Source organism: Dermacentor albipictus, chromosome 1, assembly GCF_038994185.2.
Source record: "Dermacentor albipictus isolate Rhodes 1998 colony chromosome 1, USDA_Dalb.pri_finalv2, whole genome shotgun sequence".
Classification (NCBI taxonomy): domain Eukaryota; kingdom Metazoa; phylum Arthropoda; class Arachnida; order Ixodida; family Ixodidae; genus Dermacentor; species Dermacentor albipictus.
Window position 1 is genome coordinate 420,368,249 of NC_091821.1, and position 26,741 is coordinate 420,394,989.

Below are 26,741 nucleotides of genomic sequence, written 5' to 3' on the forward strand. Positions count from 1 at the left end.
GTAAAATAATAAACGGCGCCGGGAAAAGAGGGACACACTGTTCTCGAGGAACACCACCGTCCGACCAAAGCAGGAAATAGAGCTCGGAGCAGCGAACGCGTAGGCAAGCGCTGTGCTACCGCCGGAACCTACTCTTCCCTCTTTGCCGCAGAGCACGCGCTGTGCTGTGATTGGTCCGGACAGTCAAGCCGAATGCTTGCGGGACACGGCTTCTCCCTCTTCCTCCAGACCCGGTGCCGCGTTACAAGGGAGCGAGACCAAAAAATAAAAGCACGAAAGGAAAGGTGGTGAGGAGAGAAAATTGAGTGTCAGAACGGATCGCCGGGTATTTCCCTTCTGTTTGTTTGCGCATGAGAAGCGAGTCTCGAGTAGAACCGAGTGCAACGTGCGCTGCTGTCAGCGCCAGGAGCCGCGCGTCGACAGGAATAGTGGGACGGTCCTCTCCTCTCCCCTCACTTTCCTCTCCACTTCACTCTCCTTTCCTCCCTCTACGAGTAGGGAGAGGAAAAGGAGTGCCGGAGGGCCTGTATCCGTCGCCTAGGCATGTAGCGGCCGGGCGCAAGGTGGCTGTACGCCGCAACAGGGCGTTACCAGCGCAGGGCCTTTTCGTCGCACCCCGTGCCACTGTCGTTTCGTTGTCGCGATCGCCAGAAGGAGAGCCCGCGGGCCTACGCGGCGGCGAGTTGGGGGTTCTGCGCCGAACGAAAAACATCTCTTCGCGCCGAGCACCTCCGCACGCGACGACGATTGTCAGTGTCGCGCATAGCGCCATCTTCGCGATCCGCGCGCAGTTTGCGAAACCGACTGGTGGTCTTCGCCGCGCTCCGTCGTCCGCACAAGTGCGTCGCTAGCCGCCGCAGGTCCCGACAGCTGCCGGAGCTTGCGATTGAGCAGGATCGCTGGTCCGGACGCCTCGCATTCTTCACTGCCGCAGGGGCTGAACCTTCTTTCCTATTCTTTCCATCATCGCTGGAGAACCGTCCTCTCTCCCTTCGCTCCATTCATCGGCATTTTTTTTTCTTTGGTTTACTTTCTGTGGTCTAAGACTTCCGTTAACACTTTTGTTGCTATTTAGGTGATTCAATTTCTTTCCCTTGCTGCGCTTGTATTTGTTTTAATGTCTCGTTGCCTCTCGGCCGGTCGTGTTTAGTTTCTTTTTTTCTTCCTTCATGGCCCAAACCGTCAATCAATTTGCATAGTTGTTTCTTCTATCTGCAAGGCCAGCTCAGACGCTCGTTTTCATATTTTTTTCTTACGTATTGGGATGCCATAATTATTTCCTTTAGTTCTCTTCGGCGTATATTTAACGTTCTAAAGTTTGTACGTCCTGCCCTGTCGGCGTCTGTGCTTCGGTTGTCGTACTCGCCATCACCAGTCCACAGAGCTACAAAGGAAGCTCCTGGACCGAAAGGCAAGAAGGAAAAAAAGAAAAGCAAGCATACCACAGACCTAACGGAGAGAGTGCGAAGGACTCCTCAGGAGAGCGCATCCAGAAGGAGAGAGTCTGGAGAGGAGAAAGAAAAGGGATAGGAGGACGAAGATCAAAGAACCAGGAGTCGAGAAATTCAAAGCGGGTGGGAGGATCTGCCAGGAGCAGACTTTTCAATAACCACGCGTGCCGGGACCAGAGCCGCGGCTCGACCGCGCTTCGGCTTGAGCGGCGACGCGCTCGCGCGCGCTCGGCACTGCCTCTGGCGGTTCTGCAGTTTGGCCGTTTCTGCTTTAGCGCGACGTCACTTGGGCTCCCCCTTAGCGTCGACTGCACCCCCCTTATTATTTCCTCCAGGCAGAAGTGTGCGCTAGCGGAAGAGTCGCCGTGCGCTGAGTAGGAAGAAAGTCGTCGTCCCTGTTCGGGACGTGTCCCGGGCGAGGGAGAAGGCAGGCGCGAGGGAAAGGGGAACATCCTCAGGCGCCCGCCGCACGCGCGCTCACGCACGCACGCAGGGAGCGGCGGCCCTTTTTTCGGGAGCCGAAAGCCTTGCCAGCAGCCTCCGCCTGCCCAGCAGCGCGCCGCCGGGGCGCGCGCGCGCGCGTCCAGAAATTGGACTTGTCGCTTGCAGCAGCAGCGGATGCTGCTTCTTTCTATGCGCCCGGCTTCTTCCCTCGCCGCGGTGCGGTCTCTTCAGCGCCGGCTGACGCCGCGGCCGCTGCTGCCTCTGACGTTGGCCGTATAAAAAGGGATCGCGGACACCGCGCGGCCATGTCGGCATCGACGTCCCAGGCGCCGCCGTCCCAGCAGCAGCTACAGCTCGCGCCGGCGCCCCCGCACTACCGGCACCCCCACCACCGGGCCGCCGGCCATCAGCACTTCCCCGAAGACTTCGGTGCCGCGGCGGCGGAGTTCCCGGCCTACGAGGAGCTGGCCGGATTCCCGTGCGTCGCCTCGTCGGGCGGCGGAGCAGCGTCCACGTCTTCGGCGCCGGCCGGCGCGGGCGGAGGCTCGACGCCGCACCCGATGCGCCTCGAAGACGCGGCGGGAGGCAGGGACTCGCCCGGATCGCCGTCCTCGGCCGAGCTCCAGAGGCCCGCGTGCGAGTTCGCCGCCAGAGCCGGAGCGGGACCGCTACCACCGCAGGCGCTACCCTACCCGACCTGCCTCGCTGGTGAGTGTCCCGAGATACGACGACGTGATCTGCCTCGCAGCCTGTAGGCTAGCACGCAGCGTGATGGGCTCTCGCAGCACGTACCGCTTGCAGAAAAACAAATTCGTTCTTCCTTTCCTTTCATAATATGTTGTGGTGAGCTCGTATTATATATATATATTAACGTTTTGTTTATGCGTAGATGCGCGAGTTCAGATTCCTCACAGGCACTCACTTGCAGCTATATGCCTTCAACTTTGCCTTTACTAGGTTTCCTGATATCGGTGACGTCAGCTGCATGCGCAAGGGATACGTGTTCCGTCTTCCCAAGCTAACGTGTACGCCACCGCATCAGACTCACTTTTTGTGTTGTCTGTGAGAGTAATTAGAACGATGAGGCTGATCTAGCCAATGGAATAGATGCGTGAGTGGTTAGGTTATATTAGTATGGATTGGCATGGAAACTAAACTGCATATATTATGAAGTTTCCTGTTCACACTTCTGTGCGACTCCGGGCATATCTATGGCTCATTCTCGGCGGCTCCTATATAGCATTGTTTCTGCTCTTCATCCGTTGTCGCCCAACAGTAGGAATAGGATCTGATGTTTGACATTACTGAACACCAGCTCTAAGTTTTCGTTGCTGCAGCATTTGCGCGACTTATTGTCGTTCTTCTTTTCCACCCTCCTGCTAGACCGTTGGAGACGACGGTGTCCTCTTGCAATATGGGCCAGTCAGTTGTTTTTTTTTTCTTTCTTTTTTTGCCTGGCATGTAACTTCCAGTACATTGTGCTTCTTGTGACCCAGTATTTTGTGACGTCTCTGTGTAAGCAAGGCTTCTTGTGTGCAGCAGTCAACACTTATGAGCTGAATGCACGTAGTTGCGTTGGATGCCCTCCATAAATACATGCTCCAGTAATGAGCTCGGCTGTAATATTGTGGGGAACTTAACGTAACTTTATTTCACTCCTTAAGCTCCATCTGTTGTGATTCTTCTGTTGTTAGATTAAGCAGCAGAATTATATTAGCCACGTTGCAAAGCTTAATATGTTTACAAACGCAGTTATACGAAAAACCACGACGGAATATGTCCGCGATGGAAACAATTTGAGTTCTGTTTATTTTGTGCGTGATTCTAATAGTGTGTAAGGGCTATGTTCAATAATCACTTGTGTTTTGCTTTCGTGGGTTACTTGGCTTTGTAGTCATAATGAATAATGTACAGCCACCATTCCTCAGTCCAGTATCACTTGCTCTTACCACCGGCTTTCACCTTTGTTGTCTTTCTTCCGAAAAAGTTCTTTCTCTTTGTTTTATTAGTTGGCCATATAGCTTGAGAGATCCTTCTTAAACTGTGGAACTAATCTACGTATACATTATCATCACCTTTAATGGGCTTATTTCTGTGTTTACCTATCACTGAGGGAGTAATTCGGTTTAATTGGTCTGTCATATTAGCGTACCAAGCAGCGCTAAAATAAAAGGGCCAGACATAGGAAAGACAGCATACCGTGCTTTCATGTTCATTCCGCGTAGCTATGAGAAAAGAGCTACTTAAATCGAGTTGCTTCGAAAAGTTTCACTTGCTCTGAGAAAGCGTTTTGCATGCTTCCTGCCATACTGATTCGTAAACTCGCCATTTGGGCGCCACCAACAAGTCCTTTGTCACACAGAAAAATTTTCTCTGTTAAGAATATCATTGAGGGCCAAAGGTCTCTTCTTGCTTTCGCTCTCATGAATATATAGCTCAACTACAGCCTTAATTCCTTCTTTCTTCGCACCACACATCGTCGAAACGCAGCTTACCACCACTGCAACTTTACAAATCCTATAAGAGCGATTGCTATGTAGAGAGACCATTCTTCCATCCTGCTTTCACCTGTGCGCCTGCTATGAGGCAATGCTGCTAGATGCTGACATCAGCTCCGTCTACAGCGCACTCGCTCCCATCAATTCTCCGCTGTGCATGCATACTGCATACATTTTTCATACTGCATAGTGCATACATTTTTCTCGCTCACTCAGTAGGCATAGGGAGTAACTGCTGCATGGTTAGATGCATGTCAGTTACGTCTGCACTTTCTTATTCGTAATATTCCCGGGGTCAATGTAAATTTTGAAGCATGTTTTTTTTCTTATTTACTGCAAATAAAAAAAATGTTCGGTAAGCACTCGTCCGGTCTGTACCTCTTGCCTCGTGTTTTTGTATGTTTTGCTCTGTTCGGCCAACCACGGAGTTGTGCAAGCTAGTCAGGACTTCTGTTCTTGTAGCTTCAGTAGGCAATAGCGCACATATGTCTTTATGAGTCGTGTAGCAGCTGTTTTCCGCAATTTCGTAGCGCGAACGAGGTGTATACGTTGACGTCTAAAGGGAACTTCTCCCACTGAGCCATTCAGTTCTTTGATTTAATAAACATGCCAAGAAAGCAAGAAGGGTGCAGACTTAAGGGTGAGAGCTGGTGTGCAGAGAAGACATACTTCTCTAACGTCCATCTGCGCCGGTTGAAAAGTAGTCGGAGAGCACTAAGAAGTCCTTTGTTCACTCCATTCACGTGGTCACATGCAGGTGAAATATCTTTCATGCGCACAGCAAGCTCAAATTGTTATCATACTTCGCCTAATACAGCGTCATAATAGTTGCACTGAACAGAGGAGGACAGGTGCTGTTCATCAAAAGGTAGACATGCAGTACGTTCGTGTCATAGGCATGATGTATATCTGTAAACAAAGGGCACACTTAAAATGAAGGAAAGCTTAGCGAGAGATAGAGAGAGAGGAAAGAGAGAAAGGAAGGGCAGGGAAGCCTACAATAGGCGAAGTCTGGCGTGCTACCCACACTGGGCGAAAGGGTTTAAAAGATGAAAAGAAATACGGGAGACAGGGGTTGCGAATGCATTCAGTGGTGGAAATCGAGACTGTATGGTTGGTCACTGAGGTATGTCGACTTCAGTAAGTGCACCAGTGGACGCGTCGCTTTCTGAGCTTCTCGTATTGCTTCTCATCACAAGGCTACATGCAACACGTGGCCAACATATACGTGATGTGCGAGCTACGTTAAATGGCTACGTTCCTGCATGGGGTCGCCGCACGTTGTAGAGTTGATGGATTCGTAGCTGAATAATATATTTGAATTCCATAGGTTAAGTTGGAAATGGGTTCCTGAAAGCGTACTGAGGCAATGATGAGGTGCGACACCAAAACTCTATGGCGTTCTACTGGAATATCGAATTATTTGTGACTTCTGTCCGAAATTACGATATTCGACGATGCACAGTGTCCATTGAATGCCTTTAAACCCTACATTCAGGCCGCCCTGCAGAATTAGCCAGGCGCTTCGTGCTGACGGTGTCAGCCGCTTAATAAAGACAATGAATGCGAAGAGTATCAGCCAGGGACTCCGTCATGCGAACAACCTGGCGCTCTTGCTTTGGCGATTACTCGGGCACAGATCGGGCCGCTGTGCGTACCTTGCGAGGCAGTGGATGGATGGCTCGCTGGAAGTGTAGTGAGCGTGCGGAAGAGTTTCTGTAGTAACATGTGGTACGTAAGGAAATAAAAGAAGACCCGCCGCGGCAGCCAAGCGGCTAACAGCGCTGCTACGCTCAAGGACGCGGGTTCGATCGGCCGCGGTGGCCGCATTTCAATGGGGGCGAAACGGAAAACCACGGGTGTACCTAGATTTAGGTGCGCGTTAAAGAACTCCAGATGATAAAACTTAATCCGGGCGTCCCAGACTACGGCGTGCCTCATCATCACCATTGGAGGCGTATATATAGGTACAGATGGTTTAAAGAGTACATATATGCCTTTCACTTTGGTTTAATCTGCATAGATGCTGTAACAAACCTGTCTAATGTAGAGCGTGGGTGGCTCAGCTTCTTGGTGCATCTTGGCTCGTAGAGTCTGCGCACTGGGTTCTCACTTAGCCGCCTGTCCACTTAAAGCCTTCGGCTTGACGGCGAACTCCTAAGGGCTCACCTTGCATCCGGGCTTCGGCGGTACAAGGATAAGCAGCGAGTACAACGACAAGCTTTCTCAAACAACAACGTTTACTGAAAACCATAGGTCTAGCTGAGATGCAGGCTATACTGTATATGCAGGCTGGTAGCAGCCGAGCCATTTGCGTGGGTCGTATACCGTGTGTATAACGTTAGCCAAGCTGGTCAACGAAAAAGAAGATAGATGAAAAACACGTTGCCAGATACAATTATAGACCCATGGTGTGTAGTTGTCCGAGTTCTGACAATCGAACGCCGCAGGATTTAAAATCATATGTGGCGCGATGTTTTGAAAGTGCGTTTGTCCCGCTTGACGCCTTGGCTAAAGTTAGCTGGGTCACCCGGATGTATAGGCCTATACATCCGGCCTATACAAAAAGCCTATATAGGCCTATATAGGCCTATATAGACCTATATATAAACAAAAGACCTATATATAGACCTATATATAAACAAAAGACCTATATAGGCCTATACAAAAAAGGGCACGGCGAAGAAGATGAACAAGACGTTTACCTGGAATAACGTTCCTTGCTTAGATAACGAAAGCCAGCACGACTTATAATTGGTTTGTGCATCATAGTGGCGTGTATTATGTATGCAGTTGACGGCAGCTGAACGAATATGATAATGATCGCTGCGTTAGTGCCTACATGTGGTTTCCAGTCAGCGCTACATGCTAAGTCGGATAAGTAGAACGCAAGGAAAAGAACGTTCCAGTATTGACAGTACACAGGGATTGAAACATAATACTTGGACCGCGTGGTGGCCGGCGATTTTGGTCCACTGGTGAGCGCTCGATGAACGCTGAGGGGTCAAATGTATTATAGTCACAATGCATCCCAAATGACCTCGCTTTTATGTGATGCAAAAGTTAATCAGCTTGGTAGCATGCCAGCGGTTATATACGCGCCGGCAAAATTCTCTGTTTTTCTAATAAAGAGCCCTCTCTCTCTCTCTCTCTCTCTCTCTCTCTCTCTCTCTCTCTCTGGTGTCCCGAGCGCCCGCCAGTGGCGCAAAAGGTACCAGCATTCACGCGCTCCGAGTATCACGCTTCAGTCGCTGAGCACTGTACAAATGAAGTCGGGGATCCATCATTCCGTATTTATCCATCATTCGGCGAAGCCGTATATCCTGACTATCCTGTGCTTATATCAGTGCCGACATCGCTGCTACCGAGTCCTGGTAGTGAAGAAGAGTTCGCATTTGGGCTGGTTGGTTCATGATTACGAGCAGTAAAACAGCGCTAATAGCAGAACAAGGAGAGGGACACAGACAACAGCGCTGCTGTCTGTGTCCCTCTCCTTGTCCTGTTATTTAGCGCTATTTTACTGCTCGTAATTAGTAGTGAAACCGCGTTTTACAAATTTCGATTATTCTTGCGTCTGCTGAGCATGCGCTAAATATTTGTTGGAGTTTTAAAGAATGACGTCGCGGTGAAACATCAACTGCACTTCAGCCAATCGCAGGCTGTGCCTGTGACCAGAACGGGTCTTACACTCAGGCTAACCTTATCGGCAACAAAACAGCACATGACGGATAAGCTCTGTCCAACCCGTGGCAATAATCGCAGTTCGTTCCGACTTCTTTTCGTTTTTCTTTCCTTGCAACCTAACCGAGATGGTGCAGCGTTCGCTGTGAGTGCATGCATTAAAGCCCGTTTACACGACACACAAAGTAAGGTTCTGCGGGACATGAAACACTTGCTAATTCAATATCGTTGAAATCCCAATTTTGTTCGGAACCCCTAAGCAACGACGTTCGAATTGCACACGCATTGCAGTCGGCCGTGCTCAGCTGCCGTACGCGCATTTCGCCTCGGGCAGCGAAGAAGGGCGACGCGCTCGCGCGCATGTGCGTCCGCAGTTCTTAAAAAAATTTAATTATTGGGTTTTACGTGCCAAAACCACTTTCTGATTATGAGGCACGCCGTATAGTGGAGGACTTCGCAAATTTCGACCCCCTGGGAGATCTTTAACGTGCACCTAAATCTAAGTACAGGGGTGTTTTCGCATTTCGCCTCTATCGAAATGCGGCCGCCATGGCCGGGATTCGATCCCGCGACCTCGTGCTCAGCAGGTCCTCAGTTCTCACGGCGTGCCTGAACCCGCGCAGGTGGCGGCGCCGGACCTGCCTCGGCCGACGGCTTCTGTTACGAGTACGGCGCTAGCGGCGGGGGCGGTCCCATCGGCGGCGGCGGAGGCCCGCTGCCGTGCTCGGCGGGCGGCGTGCCGGGCTTCACGGGTCCGTACAAAGTGCAGCGCCGGGCGGCCAACATCCGGGAGCGGAAGCGCATGATGAGCATCAACACGGCGTTCGAGGAGCTGCGCTGCCACGTGCCCACGTTCCCGTTCGAGAAGCGCCTGTCCAAGATCGACACGCTGCGGCTGGCCATCGCGTACATCGCGCTCCTGCGCGAGGTGCTCGTCTCCCAGTACGACCCGTTGACGCACATCGAGAAGTGCCTCCGGGGAGAGCTCAAGGGCGAGCACGCCGCCGAGTGGAACACCTCAGGTGCCCGACGAGGAGAGGCTCTCTCTCTCTTTATCTATCTATCTATCTATCTATCTATCTATCTATCTATCTATCTATCTATCTATCTATCTATCTATCTATCTATCTATCTATCTATCTATCTATCTATCTATCTATCTATATATCTATCTATCTATCTATCTATCTATCTATCTATCTATCTATCTATCTATCTATCTATCTATCTATCTATCTATCTATCTATCTATCTATCTATCTATCTATCTATCTATCTATCTATCTATCTATCTATCTATCTATCTATCTATCTATCTATCTATCTATCTCTCTCTCTCTCTCTCTCTCCGGCTTGTTTCCTCGATAGATGAGATATGTTTGCGTAGTTTGGAATACAGCCAGTGGCACGTTCCAGTGGCAGGGCAGCTGCCAGAAATTAGAGTTCATCTTGAGAAGGACACCCTCAAAACAATAACAAAATAAACATGTTGGCTGCAAGCTATCGTTAAAGCTCTCCCCGAAATTAAAAGCAAGCTATATATATATATATCTACTGAAACATCGTTTTTGATACGCCCCAACCATAAACTGGGTTTCTCTATACGTAATGCGTCCTCGCATAATTGCAGCGCAACTCGAACGCAAGGTCATTGCAACGTGGCCAAAATTTCAGTTGAACCTCGCGTGTAGATTGAGGGGGACAGTTCAGTCGAAATCACTGTTCTTGCTACGACTGAGCGGACGTCGACCAGGTATTCGAATTCTCACCAGCTCTTCGTAATTTTTTTTCCCGTGGAAGTATTCTAAAATCGATTCTTTTGAACACTTTTCCGCCTATACGACGTCTCCCCCTCTCATTCACGATTCGGCACGGGAACTCTGCATGTAAGTCAGATTTGCAGCTGTTATGTGCACTAAGCCGAAGGAAACGACTGTCGGCAACCGGCACCTAATCGGCGTCCGCTCGCGTGCGCAGATCTGACAGCGCGCCTGTCCTGGATCAACTGGGAGAACCTGGGCGTCAACCCGAACCGGAGGAGCGTTCTCACCACGCTCACCCTGACCGCAGACACCATCGGCTGCCACAACGGAACCCAGTGATGATCGTGCCATCTTGCGGTTTAGCCGCCGTGTGTCCGCGCCTCGCTGACTGCTGCCCTTCCCGCCGCAGCCTGGGACGACAACGCCTCTCTTGGACCGCCGTACACCGACAGCCCTCGGCGCCCGTCTCGTGTTCTCCGCGACAGTGGACCGGCACTCTGTGTACTCTCGGCGATCCGAGGACACGAATAGTGGCAGCCACCAGCTCGGGACTGTGTCCTGCTGTGGGTGACCATTGAGTGTGCACACTGTATGTGGGCGTTTTCTTTCGTGCTCGATAGCGAGGTAAGCATCCCTCCCTCGAAGCGTCGACGCCCGTCGCTTTCGGGGGTCTGTAGCGGTGGCCGGCGGGATAAAGCTGTGAGACGTTTGTAGTGCACATTACCGAATAGAAGCCGTTCAAGAAGAGCGAAAGGTGTAGGCGCGGAGTTTGGGCTCGGTTTAGGCCAAGCCAGAGCTTTGTCGCAGGACTGCATAGGTCAGAATCACCCGTTTGCTGCCAGTCGTAAAAAGAGATGATGCCAGTAACCGGAAACGACCAGTCATTCCAACCTTAAGTGACGAGATGCGGAGGACAGGTTCGGTTAGAACGATTAGCCTACCCAACAGTCGATGCAGAACTTTTGTTAGGAAGGATGTTGAAATGAGTTCCGATGGAGAACTAGTGTCATTCCTTTCCAGTTAAACAGATTATATGTTTTTCTTTATTTTCTTAAGAGGAAAGAAGGCTGAATTGTGATGTTGGATACGTTATCGATATCTTTCAAAACGCGGTCGGTTCAAATTGAGTCACTGACATGCAAAGTTCTTGCGAGGCGCTTAAACGTTGTTGTTTTGTTCTTCACGCGATGTGAATTAAATGTGCGTGCTTCCTCCACTTCTTATTCTAGTCAGGCATATGTTCTCGATTTAGTCTGCAGCAGGAATGAGCAGAGTTCTAGTCATTCACCCTTTCCTATATTTTGTCCGATAACGTTAATATACAGTCAAGCCGGCTCTATTGTGTTGCAAATTGTATGTGACCATTTTCTTCCTGCATCGAAAATTACAAAAAGAAAATAAACGCATGCGCTCTGCAGAGTTTGAGTAAAGAGACAAAATCCTTCCTTATGTTAACAGTGCACGCCTTTCCGACTGCGTGTACGAAAGGAAGATGAAACGCTGTAAATAATGTTGGTCATAGTATTTTATGTTAATTTTACAGAGGTCATGTGCTTCACCGCGGAGATAGGTCCTAAAGTGTTCGGCTAAGTTGTCATAACGGGCAGTTTATAGAATCTCTGAGACAGTGCAATATTATTGAAACTGTGAGAGAATAAACGACATCTGCCCCATTTTGGTTGACAAACGCTTCCATTATTACGTTTCCACCTACAGCAAACATGAATCTGTGATCTATCACACATAAAACGTTTCACAATGCATATTATCACGCGTCTGTGAAAAATGGCGTACGTCACAATGTCTCACAACCCATGTCCATTTATTTGAGTTGTATATCTTTAAATGGCTGTGCCCAGTTTCATTCTTAACGTTTATTTTTTTAAAGCGGAGAGTTCGAGAAAATGGCCACCTTGGCGCACAATGCCCCTCGTCTTCCGGCATCCCCTAAAATTTGACGTTTCCAAGCTATACCTATAAGTTTACCGTTATTACAACGTACTGCTGGCGCAGTGTCTATAGACGCAAGAAACAAAGCGGCAGAGTCTAATGAAAATGGGAAAAGCTTGCCTACCTGTGCACCTTGCATGCTATATGCCCTTCGAAAAGATGAACAAGTAAAGTTATACTCAAAGGATGCACTCTATATGCTAATGTTTATTCAAGGCTAATTATTCTAACTAGCTGAGACCGGTGTCTCGCAGGCTGGTTAAAATGCGCCTTCGCACAGCACAAGGCACAGGCATCGCAAGCCCATGATAAATAGGCGTCAATTCGGACTTATGTTGAATGAGTATATTATAGCGGTCCTTCTGAACGTGAAAAGTGATAGAAAAGAAAGCAAGAGAAATGGAAGAGTTGCTAGCCAGAAAGACATCTGGCTGGCTATACCCAATGCTGGGGGAAGGGAAAAGAGGAAGCAACAGAGCGAGGGAAGCGGTGAATGTGTGCACTTGCGCGGACAGCACCACGCAGTCAACGGCACACGCACACGCCAGACGTTTTCAAAAAACCAGAGAGAGCTTTCACTTCCCTCTAGACCGATGATATCGGTGGGGGACGTTACTCCAGTAGTGCCTGCACGCTCAGTCGACGATCATTTAGTCGTCTCAATGCACTGGACATTGATTTTCTTTGTATGCCAATTTGAGAAGAGTGGCACATTACGTGGTCTTTGTTCTCGCAAACCGCATACATCACATGCAGCACTGTCAGCCATTTCAATCAGTGCTGAAGAAGCTCTAGTGAATGAAGGCTCTAAGAATAGATTAAGTAAGCTTTGTCCACCCGTACGTTGTGCGCAGGGCACAGGGGCAATCCGCGTATTAAACAAGCGCATAGTGGTTGCAACGTTCAGACGAGTATACCATGTAGATATGCACAATCGCGCCAGTCAAAACGACACGGCACGCGTAACATGAGCGTTGGGCCATAAGTGAGAATAGGTCTGACTGCTGGCCCGAGTCTGACCACATAGCTAAGGTCCCATAAATAAAACAAGTTTTTATAGGGACCTTACACATAGCACCCTGCGAGCACCACAGGCCAAAGGACATGAAAGCCGAACCGCCACTCTTAAAGAAAGGCGTCACGAGTTCATCTAAAGAGTCGATGTACACTGAACCAGCATCGCAGACAACATTTACATTGCCAACTATGTAACAGCAAGATGACATCACTACTGTAAAACGGCGTACAGGATTCCACAGGCTTCGTGGACGCAAATATACAGTTGGTCTTCGAGAAGCAAACCATTAGTGCGTGAAGACTTAACTGATAAAAGGGTTTCACGTGAGCCCGTATAGTAGGCCTGGAAGCTCGATTGGTGTTGTAACACTTGCAGCTGCGTGCAAGGCCAGCTCTGAGGTAGTGTTAGAGGATTCGAGGCTAAGCTTCTCAGAAACAGCAGCACCAGTGGATGAAACTGACATAGCTAGAGTAGATGGAGGTGTTACACGAGCCGTTTGTGTAGATGCGGGAGCGTTGTTCGATCGCAGCAGCGCGACATGTGTTGTGGGTCAAAGAGCATTAATGCTATAGCTTTCTCGTTGTTTACCCCTCGCACAGCCGCAGTATAATGTATAGTTAACTCCCAGAGGACGAAGTTATATAGCCGGTCACTCCAAGAAGTTAAGTGCCAGCAAGAGAATATTCGAGGTATGTGGTGACATATCGCGCACCAGCAAGAATCAACTCCTGCTTTTGATAGAATTCATAACAGTAGGCACCTGTTCTCTGGTAGCTCGTGTGTAGATGAAATGTGAGCCATGTGATCAATGCAAGCGAAAGCATTCACAGGCATGAGTGCGTCCCGATGCCTTTTTCTTTTTCTTTCTTTTTCCCTGACGTCAGCATTCAACAAAAACTCTATTCGACAAAAAATCGAAAACGATGCACACTTACCGTTAAATATGCATGGTTAGTGAGCACCACGCTTTCGATGTTCGGGCAGTTGCGCTTAGCAGCAAACGGAACAGCGTCCCGTTGTGCAGACTTTCAACGAACAAAGGGAGAAAACGACAACTCAGCTTTATTTTCATACAAGAACACACAGCAAAGGTTTTCAACGAGAAGTAGAGCTCACTGACCACATCAACACTTAATGCGCACAAAACATCTACGCTCGAAGTTTCGTGGGATACCGACCATCTCTTGCGGCCAGAGGCGGCACTCTCACGCACAGCCACTATTATGTACAACGCAACGAGATCCACTGATCGAAAAATTGTCGGCAAGCTATTGCTATACATACGCGTGCCACACGTGTTCTTTCAACGACTATTGATGCCAGCGGGCGTTGAAATCCGCGAGCTGTGTCGACTCCCTCAACGTGAACCGCTGCCACAGGCAAGTTTTGATGATCACAAATATTGTTGCCCTGCTACAGTGGCAGTGCATCCTGGTGGCTGCACGCGAGCACGACTTCGTTCAACTTTCCTTCGTGAAATGCAAATTCGGCCTCTGAAAAACGAGTAAAAGTGCGCCTTAAAGCGCATTACGCTGATCACTCTTAGCGTTTTCCAGGTGTCCATGGAGATATTAAACAAAAGAAGACATCACGCGACAAGATTGCTGTGAACAGTGTGATTCAACAGCATTTTATTTCTCGGACATACACTGATATTCTTTTACTTTCATGTCAGTGTCGTTGAATATGGTCGTGGACTATGTCTTACGGCATGCTTATGGACCTTCACTGATCCTTGAGATTGGTGGATGTTGTTCTCGAAGGTGGCTGAAAGGGCACGCCTGACACTTTTATTTCTTGCAACGTACACGAGACGAGTTAAGTCAGAGTGCCGTCTTCTATAGACAAGCTAACGCCTCGAAAGAAACGCGCTCATTAAAGCCACTAGGGTGCAGTCTTTAACTTCAAGTGTGCTCGAGACGGTACAAAGAAGCTTTGATGCTGCAATTTTTTTTCTTTTTTGCTGACGTATCTTTATAGGATTTTTCAAAGAGTGTTTACACATAGCAAGGAAAATGTACCTATGGAGGCCTAAGTGGCGTACCACGTTTATAAACGTAGAAATAATAGCTCACTATATGGCTAAATGCGTACAAGGCACTCCGTTTTTCAACTGCGTTGTTACTATTTCTTTTGCGAAACCAGACTGACCTGCCTGCGCTACACTCCCAGGATTGCCGTCATAAAATCAACCGACGTATATTAACGGTCTAACTACACAGGCGGCAGCAAGGTCACTACGATGGGCCAATATATTTTTTTGTATCAACTAGTTATTTAACCTTTAGCAATTTAATAAATAGTTGGAGGCCTGCTCACTTTGGTTATGTGACCTCTCACCCACACAGCTTTCAACTAACTCTCGGCACTGTGGCAACTTTCGTCTCATAGGTGACTCTTTCATATCGCTGCTCAAAACATTCGAACTGAGAATTCCTGCCATTATGCTAATTTTTGACAAGTAAGGAAATGCCAAGTGTGTTTCCCGAATATGAGAAAACGAGCTATAACAGTACAGCATTACAAGACTTTCAATATTGTTGTGTCTGGCTTCTTTCTTTTTTTTTCGTCGTATATGCTTTAGACGGAAATTCTTAACAAATCCGACAGCCGCGACAATGTTATAATATAGACGCATGTAAATGTAGTGCTCTGAATTTTGCTTCCGATCATCTCCCCTACGTTGCGACCATCTGCAGACTATTTCCCACCATCAGATAGTTTTCGCCATTTCGGAAGCACTTCTAACGGCGACACGTTGACAAAACTATGGAGAAAAGAGTCACAAAAATTAAAACAAGGACTTAGCAATCGAAAACGGCACCACGGAGAAAGAAAAGCTGTAACAATACCTTAAGGCGGAGAAGCGCCCAGTCGGATTAAAAAAAAAATAGCCCAGAATGGTCAAAGCTAGTTGTCGCTGGAGGTCGGAACATGTGTGCGCCCATCCAAGCTTATATCGTATTGCCCCGATCCCGACACTCGGTGGCGCCGTTAGGTAATGAGAAGTTATACGGCGAATCTGCAAACTTCACACGCGAGACTGACCCCCGTATTCAGAAATGCATCTTAACTTGAAGCCCACGCTTGACCTCATTGAAATGACGCGTGTCGTGAACGCAACCGATGAAACGCAGTGGGCGTCTTATAGGCACGTTCGCATCAGGCGTCATCAAGCAAGGTCTTGAAGTTAAGATGCATTTCTGAGTACGGAGGTAACCTCCTAAGCAATACTTGAAACGTCGGATACTTTGGCGCACTGTTTCACTTGGCATATGCGAGTGAGCGCGCGTTTTTAAGTCATGATTCAGCACCTTGGAGAGCATGTTGTAACATAGCGCACAGATATATATGGCGCAGACCCACGCGATCGGCGTGCGGTAAGCACGGTTCCGTGCACGTTTTAGTGCGCTCGATTAATGCCACGGGTGTCACGTGAACATGAGGATGGCCAGTAGGATAACACGTGCGATCATTTGGGGTCAGGATCCACACGCTATAAGCGTCCGCAAAGAAGATGAAAACCTTCGCGAGCATTTCGGTAGCCATTCCTAACGGTACACGTGTCGCATTCGCGATAGCTCGGCCTCTCGAATAGAGGCACATACGCACTTCTGGGGCCGATTTCACAAAACTTATTGTTCACAGAGCCTCAGCTTAAGGATATCTCCACTGCTGCTATTGGCCTTTTTTTTCCCGCTACGACCTCATCAAGCGTAAAAAAGCTCTTTGTGAATAGGGGCCGTGGTGTCGAACCGCCCACACGGCGCTGATCTGCAGGTACGCAGACGCATACCAGTATATTCGCACATGCCGAGCACGACATATGTCACGCGTATGCATGGTGCGTGCGCTTATAATGCCGCTTGTGTCGCGCGTGCATGGCTTGACCAGCACGATGCAAAAAAACGTCGCGCGCGCGCAATGGACGCGCGAGGCGACGACAGGAACAGAATCAGAAGTGCTCGACACGAGGAGGAGTAGGTGGGACCGAGGTCGTGGCCTGCCCCCTCAGAAGACCTGCACCGAGTGGTTCTTGAAGTCGCACACGACCACCTCGTTCTGCGCCGTGACGGCGATGCCGGATATCCAGCTGAACTGTCCGCTGCTGGAGCCCTTGTTGCCGAAGGTGCGCACGTGGCGGCCGTCCGGGCGGCAGATCTGCACGCGGCCGTTGCCGCTGTCGCCGACTAGGATGAAGCCCCGGCCGTCCACGGCCACGCACTCCGGGTGCATGAAGTGGCCCTTGAGCGCGCCCTTCTGGCCGAACGTGTGCAGGTGCTCGCCGCCGCTCGAGAACACGTGCACCCGGTGGCTGCCGAAGTCGCACACCACGACCCGCTGGCCGTCGGCGCTGACCGCGACGCCCGTCGGCTCCTGGAACATGCTGCGCGACCGGTTGAACGCGTTCTCGGGCTGCGCGTGGGTGCCGATCTCGCGCAGGAAGATGCCGTCGTGGTCCAGCACCTGCGAGCGTGTTGTTCTTTTTTAAATATTTTTTTAAGCACTAAGTTACCGGTGACCGAAGGAGGGGAAGAGAAAATAAGCAACAGAAGCAGGACAAGCAAGAACACAAACGATGAAGAAGCCGCTGACCTTGTACTAACGTTTGTTCCCATGATCTGATATCGCATGTATATATTGACGTACCCGAGATTTCCTTCCGCTTGAGTTCTCTCCATCCCTCGCGGTATAATTCCGCGCCCAACACTTCATCGTTTGTGGTCGCGCTTGAGCCGTCGACCCTCGCGCTGTCTGCACTTCGATACGTACCAGCTGTATATAGCGCACGCCAACGCTCCAGCACGATATTCCATGCCCTTTATTACTCCGCAAACGGTCAAAATACGGTCAAGATGTGCCAGAATAATAATGAGCTATGGGCGATAGGGAGGAGGAGGACCAAGGGGATCGTTTTATTGTTAGTGACAACCATGTGCAGCAAACAGACAATAAAGCCACGGAAAGTATACAGCAATTAAACGTTCTATACATTTCAATGAACAAATATAGAAACACCAGTTAAAGGGGGGGGGGGGGGAACGAAAGTGGACAAAAAGACAACTTGACGCAAGTGGGAGCTGAATTCCCGTCCTCCACGTTAAGCGGGCGATGTTCTATTTACCATTGAGGCATACCGCGACAGCCGGTCACCCATGTACCTGAGAACTAATGAATTCATGCGAATGCAACCTTTGCTTCAGTCAAGCGGCTGTTTCCGAGTAACTATGAACCACTATAATGCAGTATACTAGCGCCGAAATTGTTCTACAGGACCGATCTAGCTGCGACAAAATAACTAGGAGTGACAAGAGAGAGAGACCAATCAGTTACTTCGAATGTGCTCACCATGAACCAGACACTCCCTTTTGACGCTGTTAGCAAACACGGGTGAGGTAAGAGAAGTTAAGAGTGCTTTCATAAATGACTCTTTGGTATACGTGCTCATGCAGTTCTTTAAACGTTATCTGAGATAACGAGGATAAGAACAGAAGTCCTGTAAGTAAACCCTGCGAAGGAAAAGTCTGTTTAACGACTTGCCAACGGTTTCTTTTCCTTCGTGACTTCCTTTCGTGTTTGATCAAATAGAGGCGAACGTTTTACCGCCGGGTTAGTCCCGCTCGAGATAGAGAAGGTCGGTGTAGTAAATATGGGAACTATGCTCGCCAAAATTAAGCAAACATTGTTTTGCAATCAAAATGACTTGTCTAGCGATCTACCGGACCTTATCGAAGAGAAAGATAAATACATTAAGAAGAGCTGGAGCCGTGGACCTAGAAAAATGTCTGGCATGATATTCCAGATTATCAGATGAAAGATGAAGTAAGCTTTCAAAAATATAGACGGGCAAGAATAGGCAGTGGCGATTAAGCGGTAAATGCGACAGAAATTCGCTAGCATTACGCCGCACCTCTTTGAGGTCCCGGATCTATGATTTAAACAGCATTCACCACTTTGCAAAGCGTTGTTCAGGAGAGTGACGAAGGCTGGTCGACCAGCCGAAACGTTTGACAGTAAAAAAGAACGTGTTTCCACATACGTCGTGTTTATACTTTTATGCTACACCAGCGGATCGAGCCAATGCTTTTCTTCTTTTTTTTTTGACCGTTACATACATACACTGCGCACTCATACACTTTTTTTTTTTCACTATGACCTTCCTAATGCCAACGCATTACAATTTGCACCGTTTTTTTTTTTTTTAAGCGTAAGAAGACTCATTAAGAGTGTGCATAGCTACTCCTACTTTCAAGTATGCGCCTCGTAGTAGGTTCAAGTAGCGCCCGTTGTACGCATAGAACCGCTTGCGATTCACTTCTGCTTGCAGCACAAATGAGGGCCTACGTGAACGAAGCGAAGAAAAAAAAACGCAAGCGGCGAATGCACTTGCGACGTGCAGCTCACTTTGCAAGTAGGTTGGACAGCTAAGGCACACTCACCTGAATCCTGTGGTTGCACGTGTCGCACACGTAGATGCGCCCGGCGTTGTCCACGCATATGGACTCGGGGCTGCGGAAGTGGCCCGCCGAGCGGCCCTTCATGCCGATCTGGCGCAGGAAGTTGCCGTCCCTGTCGAACACGTGGATGCAGTGCTTCCACTTGTCCGTGATGAGGATCTCCTGGTCAACCGGCGACAGCGCGATGCCGAAAGGGCACAGGAACTCGCCCTCCTGCTGGCCCCGGCTGCCGAAGGAGCGCAGGAAGCGGCCCGTCGTCGAGTCGAACGTGAGCACCTTGTGGTTGTCCATGGACACGACGAAGATCTCCGACGACCACGGGGACACGGCCGCGCCCGACGGCCGCTGCACCAGGCCGTTGCCCAGCCTCATGCGGGCCAGGAACGACTTGGACCGGTACAGGCGAGACTGGGCATCCGCGGCCACCCTCTGGAGCTCCGCCTTGCTTTGGTTCGGCGCGTCGGCCGCCGGAGGACCGGGCGAGCTGAGGGCGTTCGCCGGCGAAGAAGCCGAGTAGGGCGTCGTCTCCGGACTGCTGCTCGGAGATCCCGGAGACTCGGCGTCGTCCTCGGCGACGGCATCCGTCCGGCACTCGATCGTGACGCTGAATGCCTCCGGGTCGAAGCTCACTTGCGTGTTGCCCACTGCCGTGACTTCGGACAGGGCGTCGCCGGCGTCGCGGTGTAGCTTCATGAAGGCCAGAATCTGATAGCATCATGGGCGGAAGCGTTTATGGTGTAAGTGTGCCAACAACTTAAACCAAACGAGCCCGTATCCACAGAAAACGTATTTCGCTAGAGTAGTTCGTAAGTGCGAATGCAAGCCAATCACGATGTTGTACATGTCATTACTGAATTAAGCCGGCCAGCGGCAAAGAGCACTTACGAACGAAAATCTTCGTGAATTATGCCCGCGAAGCCAACCATTTCTTACCCTTCTGGGCCACAGTTCACGAAGGTTTTCGTTTGTAAGTGCGCTTTGCCACTGACCGGTCGCCTTGGCTAATAATACGCGAAACATCGTGACCGGATGGCATCTTCTCTTACCATCACCCTAGCTTAGAACCATTTTGTGAATACTGGCCCTTGTTTTTAGAACACTTGCACTACGGGCCTATCAGTGTTGCTAGCCGCTCAAAGTGCAGTTCACCTTTTATAACAAGTGATACGACGAGCAATAACAGGGGAGCGAAAAAAGAAAGGCACAGAGAATGAATGAAAGAAAATAGAGAATAAATTCGCCATCACTGCAGTCTCACAATTTGTTTAATGCTGCGACTTCTAGCGGTCAGTCAACAGTTCATCAACAGATGTAACTCTTAAGTTCACGCCCTAGTAGTGCTTCAAGTATCTTTAATGACGCAATCAACCATCACACTGACCTCAGATTACGCCCCGAATGAGTCAGGTCTGCGGGAAGCAGTACTCTGGGGTGATACGAAAGCATCTCCATTGCAGCACAAACAACACGTGTGCTGACAGGACCACACTGCCTAGTAGAACAAGTCTCGCGCTGCTTTCTGGTGGACGTCAGTTCCCTGTTTCATAGCGTAATTTTTATTTTTGGTGTACACACGTTTTCGTTAGAAGGTAAACCGAGGTAATCGAGAGAGTCTCTAGATACCTATTTAACGTGTCAAGGGCACCGGATGGATACATGTTTGGGAACCACTGCCACACCTATATAACCGCAGAGGTGCGGTGCAGTAATTTACAGTAATAAAGAAAGGAAAAAAAATATTTAGACGCCACGCACAGGAATGCTTGTCACGAAGTCATAAGCAATGTCGGACAAAACACCGGAAGTACCTAGGACAGTCACCCATTCCGCTGCAGGGAGAAAGGGGGGAGTCCTAAAGAGTTCATACTATGTGTGTGCTTCTATACTTGTATCATGCTGTGGGCAGTGTTACGTTCATCTCGTTAAATCCTCCTTTTTTTTATTCTTTCAGTAGTGTTTGGTACTTTAGGATAACAGGTACTAAAGAAGCCTGCGTTCGAATTTCTCGTTCACCTTTATTCGAATAAAAAAATCACGGCCATTCCGCCCTGCGAAGGTGGATGACATGCGGAGCTGTAAACATCGTAGCCAGAGAACATGAAGTAAAGACTTTATTGGCATCACTCATTGTCACTTAGTAACGACGGTCACAATGGCTTTGTGGCCGCTATGATATACACTAATCGGCATATATATACTCGCAAGCACAAACACATTCTTTGATAATGTCAAATCGATGCACGTGCGCCGCTGGGCCGGATTGGTGTGGCATCGTAAGCGATATGCCTGCAACACGAAACGCGTAAACCACTCCCTTTCCGGTCCCGGCACACCCACATTGAAATCACTAACAACGACCACAGTGTAGTTTCATCGCAACTAGCCCATGCAAAGTGAGTAGCCATGAATCTTAGGGGGGGCTATGAGCCATTGCATTTTTGATAGCTTACGGGGGTATGAGCCATTGATGATGACATTTTTCGATATGCTGTTCTATATGTTGCATGCCTGATTAGAAGAATGCAAGCAAAGTTCGCTACACTTTACCGAGTGATTGTAGCCTCTGCCTTACGGGGCTGTGAGTTGCACTTTCTGTTGGCTTACGGGGATATGACTGCTTACGGGAGTTTGAGCCATGATGATGATAGTTTTTATGTGCGGACACAAAATCTCCATGGTAGGCTAGCCTTATATAGCTCCGCTGCAAAAAATAAGCGAAGCGACAATGCAGTCTGGCCATTTTCAGAGGTCACAGACAGAGTGCGTTCCGCGCTTCTGGGAACGTTTCGCCCTCTATTGTTAGCCAATCCTTCGGCGTCCTTGTCTTCTTTCATTTTCGCCCGGACAGATTTAAAAACGAGCAAGAAATGAGGTCGCTCGCATCGCCCGACTCGTTTAGTGGCGCTCGGCAACCAAACAGAAAGAAAAAAACAAATCTAGACATCAAAAACAAAAAGAAAGAAACATTTGAAGTGGCGACACTGTACCGCAGAGTGTGCGACGACCTGGAAAACAACCCTTGACGATGGCACGCGCTTTCACAACTAGCACAACCGTGTGAATCACAGTGTTATTTCCGCTACCAGTTCTGTGACTCACTTATTTGCATTATTGTGCCACCAACCCAACGACGACATCCGGTCTCGCTTTTGTACAGTAGTAGTAGTAGTAGTAGTAGTAGTAGTAGTAGTAGTAGTAGTAGTAGTAGTAGTAGTAGTACTCGTAGTAGTAGTAGTAGTAGTAGTAGGCTTGTAGCGCAGCTCAGAAAGAGCAAAAAGGAAAGTGGAAGGGGTAACGAAAGGGAACGGAGAACAGAGTGAACGCACTCCCTGCTCTCCATTCCTTTTCATTACCCCATCCAACTTCCTTCTTGCCCTTTCTGAGCAGCGCTTCAAGCCCAAAAAGGTCATGACATGCCAACTCGCTCAAACTGCCATGCTTTTGTCCTAAATCAAGATAACTGTAGCCTGACTCTTTAGAAATTTGTAACGTTGCGGTGCCTGATATCTAGGCACTTAATAGGAAGTGGGAGGGGGGGGGGGGATGAGTGTACTAAGCTGCGTGTTCACATAAACATATGCGTGTCTCTCGCTCGCAATAGTTCTTGTTTTTTCATAATCATTTGTGTTCTTCTTCATGGTTAAAGAAAAATTAAGTAGTAGCGCGAATGTTTGGCTTCATAATAACAGATAAAGAAAGCAGATGAAAGCACAAGACAAAATAATCTGCAAAATAAAACAAATGCGCAGGCGCATTTGCAGCAGGCGCTGGGCACGTACATGCCAGTATAAATGATTCCTTTTGTTCTTTCTTATCATGCATCTACCTTTCACGACCGTGTGATCGTGGTGATAACGTGGGCGCAGCGCCTCTCAGATCACTGACGAACTGCGAAAAGTAATAGTAGTTAAATAGAATCGTTACATTATTCAGGCCCAGCCAGTAAGTGAGGGGGGGGAGGGGGGGAGGCACATGTCCATTGTGCCCACCCCTGGCTACATCCCTGGACCCAGGCTCCGGACAACCTGCTTACGGAAGGAAACGTCAGCGCGCGGATCGAGACGTGTTCTTTAAGTATTCCCGAATTGTTCAACAAACATTTTAAAAAATCAAGTTATATCAACAAAAACTGCCGGACCATTCTTCTTAGTAAAGTTTCTTCTTCTTCTACATCAACAAGCGTAAAACTACAGGAACTTGCGCGCAGAAACTAATGTGGACGCTCACTGTTGTAGTGAAGCACTGACATGAAAGCACTGTGCCGTACCAAAGTGCACAAGGCAGGAAGGAAGGAAAAAAAGTGGAGAAGGAAAGGCAAGGAGGTTAACCAGTTTAGCTTAACCGGTTTGCTACCCTACACATGGGAGCGGGATGGGGGGATGAAAGATGGTGAAGGGAGAGAGAGAGAAACCAAGGCTTAGAACAAAGAGACAGACAGACAGACAGACAGACAGACAGACAGACAGACAGACAGACAGACAGACAGACAGACAGACAGACGGACGGACGGACGGACGGACGGACGGACGGACGGACGGACGGACGGACGGACGGACGGACGGACGGACAGACAGACAGACAGACAGACAGACAGACAGACAGACAGACAGACAGACAGACAGACAGACGGACGGACGGACGGACGGACGGACGGACGGACGGACAGACAGACAGACAGACAGACAGACAGACAGACAGACAGACAGACAGACAGACAGACAGACAGACAGACAGACAGACAGACAGACAGACAGACAGACAGACAGACAGACAGATGACGGCCAACGCATGAACACGTCGGGATAAGCGCGAACAACCCATGTTCTAAATAACTAGCCACCCTACTCACTGATAGGACCAAAATACTTTTGCACGTGTAATGAAATCGTCGCCTGTGAAAGCCACGGAACAAGGTCGCTCCGAGACTAACCTTTTCGTTTGGGTCTTGCGCTGCGTCGAAGCCCTTGGACGAGAAGAGGCGCGCGCCGGTGGCTGCAGCCCGCACCTTCTGCACCACGTCCTGGAGGCCCGTCTCCTCGGCAGCCCTGGCGGTCTCCACGCGAAGCAGCAGGTGCGCCTCCGAGTCCCGGATCTTCCGGACACGCTTCTCGGCCTCCAGGCGAACCTTGGACTGGATGTCGCTCTGGCTAGACTGCGTGCGGAGCGAGATGCTTGGGGAAACAAAGAACGCGTGGGCTGTCTGCAGCCCTCCCCAAGTGTACGACACTTCGATGTTGTCGAGCGTGCTCCACGTTAATTATTTTTATCTTATTGTCCTGCGCGAGCACGATAGTTTTTGTACTAATATATCTTGCACCAAACTCTGCACGTCGCTATTTGGTGTATGTGATTACAAGAGCGGTTAACTGTGAACTCTGCGTGAGCAAAACGTCAGTGAAAGTTGCACGCGATAGCGTAAGTCAATCTATAGCTCTCTCTTTCTCTGTATACCTCAAGAACTGGTTCATCCCTGCTCCGAGTTTCACAAACGTCAACGGTCACGAATCGCCATAAAGCCCACAACAAGTTCTGCTGTCTCTCTACATCCTTTGAATCCACTTTCTCGAGTCCCTACTGGAATTAATGCCGCTCAAGCATGGCACCCTTCGCTACCGTTGGTTGGTGCTATTGAAGCACTCTCTTACACATCTCTTTTGATGAGCCCTCGTAAATGTCGGCTCACTAGGTGAAGCACTATTTGAATTCTTTTCACCTGCTTCTGCCACAACGCAACCCCGTCTTTCTCGGCGAATTGGTAACTTGGTGCACTAATTGAATTTTTATTTCCTTCTTCATCTAGAAATAGTTGAGTCTTTACCTTTGCATGACAAGTCACACATTATTTATTTGTTCCTCTATGAATAGATACTCATTAGATCAGGCACGTACCCAGGATTTTTTTACAGGGCGGGCCCACCACCTCCACCATCATCATCATCATCATCATCATCATCATCATCATCATCATCATCATCATCCTGTTTTATGTCCACTGCAGGACTAAGGCCCCTCCCTGCGATCTCCAATTACCCCTGTCCTGCGCCAACCGATTCCAACTAGCGCCCGCGAATTTCCTAATTTCGTCGCTCCACCTAGTGTTTTGTCGTCCTCGATTGCGTTTCCCTTCTCTTTCTACCCATTCTGTAACACTAATGGTCCAACGGTTATCTAACCGTCGCATTACATGACCTGCCCAGCTACATTTTTTCCTCTTGCTGTCAATTAGAATATCGTCTATACCCGTTCGCTCTCTGATCGAAACCACTCTTTCCTCTCTTAACGTTATGCCTAGCAATCTTCGTTCGATCGCTCTTTGCATGGTCCTTAACTTGCTCTCAAGTCTCTGCCCCATATGCACTGGCAAAATGCACTGGGAAATGCACTGGCAAATGCATTGGCACTGGACATATTGCACTGGCAAAATGCACTGATTGCACACCTTACTTTTCAATAATAATGGTAAGCTTCCAGTCAGCAGCTGGCAGTGTCTGCCGTTTGCGATCCAACCTATTTTTATTCTTCTGTGAATTTCCTTCTCATGATCAGGGTTCCCTCAGATTAATTGACCTAGGTAAACGTACTCCTTCACAGTCTCTAGTGGCAGACTGGCCATCCTGATCTCTTGTTCCTTTGCCCGGCTATTTATCATTATCTTCATCATCTGCATAATAATATTCAACCCCACTCTTACACTCTCTCTGTTAAGGTCTCCAGTCATTTGTTGTAACTCATCTGCATTGTTGTTGAATAGAACAATGTCATCGGCAAACCAAAGGTTGCTGAGATATTTGCCGTCGATCTTTACTCCTAAGCCTTCCCAGTTTAATAGCTTGAATTCTTCTAAGCACGCAGGAAATAGCTTTGGAGAAATTGTGTCTCCCTGCCTGACCCCTTTCTCTATAGGTATCTCCCTGCTTTTCTTCTGTAGAGTTAAGGTAGATGTAGAACCTCTGTAGATATTCTAACGCGAAAGACGAGTCAGTAAGACGAGAAACTATTTACAGATTATATTTACAACAACGGTTGCAGCGCTGACCGGTTAGATTCACAGCGTGAGCCCAGTTCGTTCTTCCTCCTCTTTTCTGGAGTGATGGCGCCTACGCGCCTAGTTCAAACAAACAAATACCTCACGCATGTAGCAATATTTTCCAAGCTTTTTACGTAAGCGTTCTGTACTCCTTGGTTACGTAGTGCCTCTACGATTGCTGGTATCTCTACTGCATCAAATGCCTTTTCGTAATCTATATAAGCCACATAGAGAGGCTTATTGTACTCTGCAGATTTCGCGATAACCTGATTGATGACATGGATGTGATCCATTGTAAAGTATCTCTTCCTGAAGCCAGCATGTTCCCTTGGTTGAAAAAATCCAGTGTTAACCTTATTCTATTGGAGATTATTTTGGTAAATATTTTAAGTATTACTGGGAGCAAGCTAATGGTGCCATAATTGTTCAATTCTTTAACGTCTCCTTTTTT

The 26,741-nt window shown here is 48.8% G+C and overlaps 2 protein-coding genes across 8 annotated transcripts in view; one reads left to right on the top strand and one right to left on the bottom strand.

Moving 5' to 3' along the window:
• The first annotated feature begins 575 nt into the window (after positions 1-575).
• LOC135900438 (class E basic helix-loop-helix protein 22-like) lies at positions 576-11,453 on the top strand. Its single transcript, XM_065429941.2, has 3 exons — positions 576-2,603; positions 8,698-9,096; positions 10,052-11,453. Exons 1-3 carry the CDS (start codon positions 2,201-2,203, stop codon positions 10,174-10,176), a joined length of 927 nt encoding a protein of 308 aa, XP_065286013.1. The 5' UTR covers positions 576-2,200; the 3' UTR covers positions 10,177-11,453.
• Positions 11,454-13,849: 2,396 nt separating this feature from the next.
• Positions 13,850-26,741, bottom strand: part of LOC135900387 (tripartite motif-containing protein 3-like) — a 131,256-nt gene continuing 118,364 nt past the window's right edge. For all 7 annotated transcript variants that reach the window (XM_065429871.2, XM_065429870.1, XM_065429872.1 and 4 more), the window contains 3 exons: positions 24,194-24,415; positions 19,246-19,968; positions 13,850-17,272 (listed from right to left, as the gene is read on the bottom strand). In XM_065429871.2, the coding sequence (XP_065285943.1) occupies positions 16,817-17,272; positions 19,246-19,968; positions 24,194-24,415 (1,401 nt within the window). In that variant the 3' untranslated portion in view covers positions 13,850-16,816. The remainder of the gene's footprint in view (positions 17,273-19,245; positions 19,969-24,193; positions 24,416-26,741) is intronic.